General features: G+C 41.3%; 1 protein-coding gene across 1 annotated transcript; it reads left to right on the top strand.

Annotated features, from left to right (window-relative positions):
* Positions 1 to 4,397: 4,397 nt before the first annotated feature.
* RNASE12 (ribonuclease A family member 12 (inactive)) lies at positions 4,398 to 4,835 on the top strand. Its single transcript, XM_063088814.1, has one exon. The coding sequence runs from the start codon at positions 4,398 to 4,400 to the stop codon at positions 4,833 to 4,835; it is 438 nt and encodes a 145-aa protein (XP_062944884.1).
* The last annotated feature ends 1,980 nt before the right edge of the window (positions 4,836 to 6,815 follow it).

The raw sequence follows: 6,815 nt of genomic DNA, 5'->3' as shown, positions 1-6,815 counted from the left end.
AATATAGTTCCTACAGTCTAAGCAGAGTAAATGTGTAACTTATATTTTAATTATCAATTTTCATATTGAGGGATGTGTTTGAGTCAGTAGGGCAGATAGTGATATTTGTCTTTTCACTGATGTGTCTTCAGTGCCTAGAATAAATAGATGTTGGATGGGATAATATGTGAATGGTACAAGTTCCTTACAATAGGAGACAAAAATCCTGTATAGTAGGTTACTGAGGAGGTCAAGTCCTGATACAATGAGTCAGTTCTGGATCTGAACTCTGTATTCTAGGAGTTTTTATAAGAGAAGTGAATGACAATGTTTGTTCTTTGGTTGGTGCTTTTGGCCAATACAGGTCCCACAGTGAGCTTTCTTGGTTCCCCTTAGGCCCAAGCTAGGGAGGAAGAAGAACCTTTAATAATGACATGAGTTGAAATTCTCCCCCAGCTTATTAGGGCAGAAGACTCGGAATTAGCTCTAATTTGACATAGAAACAATAAAGCGATGTAAATTTTTTTGCCCAGGTTTGTGGAATAAGATTTGTACCTGCTAGGTAGGAAAATATCATTATTCACAAGACTCCATTGATTTTTGAAGTGAACGGATGGTCAGGAGGGGTCTCTGTTTGGTCACAGGGTGATTGAAGTGAAGAAGCGGCTGGAGGGACAAATCCAGGAGACACGGAGGAGCTGGCCCCATGGAGGCAGAGTGGGGTGGACAGGTGCGGGTGGGCTCTCAGGGCAGAGCAAGGAAAGAGACGGGGCAGTAAAAGTGGAAATTTTGGGGTTTTCTTTACAGCAGATGGAGATTTTTAAAAGTAGTTTTGCATTTTAGTTTGTATAATAACCTATCCTCTATATGCAAGAAAACTTTAGTGGTATCTATGACTTGCTAAAATTTGTGGGATTGGATTTGGTTTGGGAGACGTGGCAAAGTGATGAGCTGTCTGTCTGTCTATTGCTGCTTTACAAACCACCCCCAAATGGCATTTTGATCCCAAATCTGGGAGTTGACCGGGCTCAGCGAGGCAGTTCTCGCTCGAGGACTCACCTGCAGATTGATTCACGTGGCAGGTGAGCTGGGTCACCTCACGGGCTTTCCCACTCACCTGTCTGGCACCTGGGCTGAGAAGACTCAAGCGTCGGGACCTGAAGCAGCTGGAGATCCTCGGGCATCTCTTTCTATCCGTGTGGCCTCTTGGTGTGACGGCTTCAGCACCGTCAGACTTTGTACACAGGAGCTGTCACCGAGACCACTGCCTGGAATCAGACCACTTTGGACATGGGCAGGCCCCTGGCAGTCCTGTAACACAGACTGACAAAATGAGTAACTAGGGGAATTACTCGTGGTGCTTTACACACTGATACCACTTTTCGTTCCTAGAAGCTCTCTGCCTCCTGTAGTCGTCTTCTGTGAGTTGACCTAAGGCTCAGTGAGCGAAGTGAGGGCTGTGGGAGTTTTATGATAAATACAATAATCCGACAACTGCCCGTCGCTCCCTCCCTGTCCTTCCTCTTCCCTTCCCTCCTCAGAGCACAGCACTGAGCTCATCACATTCTGTTCATGGCCCAGGTCTGGCATTTCTTTTGTTTCGATCAATTTTATTACTTTTCCTTTTTATTCCTCATCGCTGCTTCTATTTCTCTTGTCCTCACGGATACCTACCCAACAGTTTTTAATCCATGTTCTTCCAATCCTGTTTAGATATTGTGTATCCTTGGAAAATATGTTGTGTCGTTTTACAGTGTGCACATTTTAAGTTTAAATAAACTGAAAATAATTTCCATTCTGTTGCTTACTTTTTTTTACACTCACTATGTATTTGAGTTCTACACATGCTGCTATTTGTAAATCTAGTGTATTTTATGTATCTAACACATCTTTACCTATCCATTCTCTTCATCAGGGGCCTCCAGCTCTTTTCTGCCACCAGTTATGCTATGAGGAGCTTTTCCGTACATGTGCCCTCTGGGAGTTTTGCTGGAATCTGTGCCCGAGTGGGATTACAAAGTCTCAGGGTATATCCATTCTTAATTTCACCAATTATTTCCAGGTTACTTTCTAGTAATGCCATCCCAATTTTCATGCCCAGCAACATTTTTGCCAGCACTTGATATTATTTGATTTTCTAATTTTTTATAATCTGATGGTTATAGACTGATATTGCTTTGTTATTTCAGTTTCCATTCTTTGATGACGAATGAAGTTGAGCATTGCTCATTACCATTTTGGCTTTGTTTTCCAAAATTGACTTTTCATAATTTCTGACCATTGTTTTTCCCTTCTGGGATTTCCTGTCTTTTAATTGCTGAGATGGAGGAAGTTCCGTATATCTAGTTGTTAATTCTTAGTTGGTTTAGGCATTACAAATGTTTTCTTCCAGGCTGCCACCACAAATTAATGTTTGGACTCAGTCTCAACTCCACTGCTAGAGGGTAACATTCTGAAATGTAGGGACGGGTTTCATTGCCTTTTGCAGATAAACTTCATAACAGAGATTACTGCCCTGCCTATTAGTATAGCATCTGTGGTTCAGCTACTTTGAAGTCCTGGTAGGAAATGATGAGCATGTTACATTAAGAAGATATACTTCTTTTTATATGATGAAAAGGTTTCTGAAAGATGTTTTGCAAATCAAATTTTGTTAATTGGAAAATTTGACAAAAGTTGATCCTGCACTTACATATTTGTGACATTGTGCAACACATGTTCAGAACAGGACAGTGTGAATCCTGAAAGGACACCCAAAATGAAAGCTTTTAGAAAGTAAATAATAACCTCCTGGTTGCTCATTTTAATAGTCTAAAATTATGCTTTTGTTGTTGTCCAGAAATAGACACAGTCTTTGAAGCTTTCTCCAAGATTCTCTGTCCTTCCTAGACCATTTTTCACACCACAGTGATTTTCTTCTTACCAATTAGGGAGTCACATGCATGTACAGAGAAGACTTGTAGCTTTCTCTCCATGAGAGAAACAATTTCAGGAAAGGAATTAGTAAAATTAAGTTTATTTTTACATTTCTTTATCAACTTACCAGGAGATGATAGCAACAAAAAGAATTCTATAGTCTCAATACCTTGAGCCACTATCATTTTATTAAGCCTTCAGCCACTAATTTCCACGTAGGCTCCCCAAATATACCATAGTTCAGTGTTTCTCAAATTTTACTGCATATGAGAATCCCCTGGGATCTTTTAATAATCCCCAAACCTAAGTTACACCCAATATCAATTAAAGCAGAATATCTCAAGTTGGAAGCCTGTATTTTTTGAAATCCCCAGGTAATTCCAATGTTCAGCAGAGTTTGAGAACTACTGCCATACTCTTCAGAAGCCCAGGGCTTTATCAAGGTTAATGTTATTACCAGGGAATTGCTTCTGCCCTGTCCTAGACACCACGTGGGAATGAAACTTGCGGAAATGAATTCAAGTGCTCAGCATTGAGAGGGTGGGACTCGTTAAGCCTTATCACTTCCCATGTCACCTTAGCCTTTCTGCAACTCACTACTTTACCAATGAAATGAAAATAATAGCTACTCTATGGGTTTGTAGAAACACTGGTTGAAAATTTAGAAAACAGACAATACTGTGGCTGGTGCACGTTAAGGACTTCACTAAATGTTTTGAAAAGTTCATGCTTGTTTAATGAAGACATATTCAGGACGTGCCTTACCCAACTCTACCCCCAAAGGTAACTTTTACTTTCCAGTGGCACCTGAGCACACTCCTCTACAGGCCCCTCCCTTTCTGCTCTTTCACTTTGGCCCTCCCCACACTCAACCGGTTCTGTATCAGTTATTGTCAGGGAACAACGACACACAAGGGATTTTCTCAGATCTATGATCAAAAAGATATGTTACCTGTGAGAGCAGTAGCAAGAACAACAGGTGAGAGGAGCTAGCACAGAGCCACGTGGGAAGCATTGAGAAGAAATTGGGAAGAAAAGATTAGTAGACAGTACTAAAAGCCTGTGGAATTGGGTGGAATTAGGGTCGAGAAAATTACAGGAAAGGAAGACATTTAGCAATATGAATAAAACATTCTGGCACAGGTATTTCTGAGCACCTTCTGTATGTCCAGCTCTGTGGTAAGCACTTTGAAGGATTTGCTTTCTATCAAATAGCTTGTAGAGATAAAATGAGCACAATGGGAATAATGAGAGAACAGTTAAAGACCAAACTCTGAGAACTGAAATGGTCAGAAAGGGCTTTCTTGGGGAGCTGTACCTCCAGCCAGATCTTGCAGGGTCAACACAATTTTAACTGGCAGAGAGAAGAAAATAAAATATCCCAAGGATGAGGGAGTAGTCAGGGGTTGGAGCAGGAAGAATCTGACTACCTTCTGCTACTTTCTGTCTTCTTTTACTCAACAGGAGTTAAGGCCAAAGATGTGAAGGGACTCTTACCTCTGATGATAATAATGGTGATAATTTTTATGGTGCTTCTGTTCTGGGAAAATGAGCTGAGTGATGAAGTAACGATGTTAACCTTAGAGCACTTGCACGTGGACTACCCCCGGAACGACGCTTCTGTAAGGTACTGCAACTTCATGATCACACAAAGAGTCATCAAAGACCCTGACCGCACGTGCAAAAAGGAGCATGTCTTCATCCACGAGAGGCCTCGAAAAATTAATAGTATTTGCACTTCTCCCAAGAAAGTGGCTTGCCAAAACCATTCCACCATTTTCTGCTTCCAGAGCGAGACAAAATTCAAAATGACAGTCTGTCAGCTCATTGAAGGCACCAGATATCCTGCCTGCAGGTACCACATTTCCCCCACGGAGGGGTTTGTTCTTGTCACTTGTGATGACTTTGGACCAGTTAATTTCCAGGGATATGTTGACTAACATGAGATCAGCACCTGAGTCTGAGATCCTCTCTTCTCTCTCAGCAGCACTGAGGCTGGTTGTCCCTGAGGCAGACCTGAGCTGTGGACATGGAGTAATACCTTGAGTGAAATGGGTAACCACTGGCAATTAATTTATCCTTCCAGTATTGCTGAGTTGAAATCGTTTTATTCTGCTTCAATAAAATATCCTTACTGAGTTATAAACTTTGCATGTGTTTACATTTTTTGTCCCTCATCTTTGGGTCATTTGATCAGAGCCAAGAGTGGTCTGAGGCAGGACTGGGATTAAGGTAAAGTGAGGGAGATAATCACTTTAGGTGCAAAATTTAAGGAGGCACTAAAAAAACCCAGTAATCTTGATAAATAATATTTTAATTGAATACATTAAAAAACTAAAATTAACATAAAAATTCTTGATGCAAAAGATGTCTAAATCTTAAAGATCCCATCTGACAGACTGGGATTAGGGTCAGGGTCAGATACTGTTGTACTAGTGCAGGGTCAGATACTGTTATTTAAAATTTTAATATTTGTTCATCAGGAATTACTTTCCATTAAATTTATTTTTTTTAATGTTGCATTAAAGCATTATTTATCTTGATTACTAAGTTTTGGGGAACCCTCTTAATTTGGGGCCTCATTCACCTTACCCTAATCCCAGCCCTGATCCTAAGAGTAGAAGCAACTGGGGTCACCTCATAGGGTCTTTTCTAAAGATGCTACATACAACTTGAGGTACATCTGTTCCTGTCCAGCAGCTCCCTCTCAGACTTTAAAGAAAGCAAAAAGGAGATCAGAGAAAGCCTGACTTGACTGGTCAGAAACAATTTCCCTTAAAGACTGTGGAGAGTAATGGACAAGTATTTCCCAGGGAGGCTCTGAGACTCTCAGAGCTCAGAGTATTTCCTCCTTGCATCTCCAGAAGGACCCAAGAGAATTTGGAGCAGACTAACCCCTTTTCCCTTTTAATTCTTACAGCTGAACTCATCATTTACTTCCGCCATGTTCAGCGATGGCCGTGGTTCTTACAGCTGCAGAGAAAAGGAAGAGAGGAGGCGAAAGAGAGGCTCCTCATTCTGGGAATTTCGTTGAGTCCTGTTCTTCTCTGTTCATTGGTTTCCTTATCTGTGACATGAGAGGCTTGAACTAACCCTTGAGGTTCTTTCTAAGTTTATTACTCCACAATTCGATTTCTTAGATAGTGTAGAAAATAGCTTTGCTGGAGGGGAGGCTTAGTATTGGCAAGTAGTCAGAAATAAGGGGCATTTGGCTAGTAAGGGACAGATTATAGGGCCACTAATTCTGAGCTATGATGTTTTCAATCCTGTATGTGAGAGTAGAGGCTCATAGAGAGAGCTAGAGCAGGCATGAGTGATTCAGAAGATTGAGAGGGCACTTCCTGTCCTGCACTTTTCAGATGAGAGACCTCAACTGTTGCATTGCTTGCTTGGATTTAACTCAAGGTCATATCAAAGAGGGAGGTACACCTATGCTAGCTGTTAGCTCTCTCTTTTGTATGCATCCAGTTTTCACTGATTGATTAGATTTATGGGGGAGGAGGGTGACAATCCTTAGTAAAGGACACTTTGCAACCTTGTAAGTAGGCAAAACTTACCCATATCATGGCTTCTTCTATCTGGGGTGGCCTTTTCTCAGCCGAGTTTCATTACCAGCTTCTCTGTGGGAATCCTGTTGTCTTCATGGAATTTGGGGTACCACCAAGTGAGCGGAGATCTCAGCATCTGAATAGAAGTTGAGCAGAAACAGGTGGTTCCTAGCATACGATGTGTTGGGCGTGATAGCATCATTTCATTAGAAATAGGTGATATGTGTCTTTTAGATCCCTGCTTCTATTTTCTGAACTCTGATTCCCTTTCTTACTCCTTTCCCTAGGCTTTATTGTCCTTTCCTTCCTTCTCCATGCTTTTTCTTCCCTTCCTACCTCAACTTCTCCTCTTCTAATTAAAAACGAAATCCT

Source organism: Cynocephalus volans, chromosome 3 (genome assembly GCF_027409185.1).
Source record: "Cynocephalus volans isolate mCynVol1 chromosome 3, mCynVol1.pri, whole genome shotgun sequence".
NCBI classification, from domain to species: domain Eukaryota; kingdom Metazoa; phylum Chordata; class Mammalia; order Dermoptera; family Cynocephalidae; genus Cynocephalus; species Cynocephalus volans.
The sequence above is the reverse complement of the archived record's forward strand: the minus strand, read 5'-3'. Positions and strand labels throughout refer to the sequence as shown.

Bases quoted from the DNA above. Each gene is read 5' to 3' on its own strand.
- RNASE12 (XM_063088814.1), top strand. From the start codon at position 4,398: ATGATAATAATGGTGATAATTTTTATGGTGCTTCTGTTCTGGGAAAAT.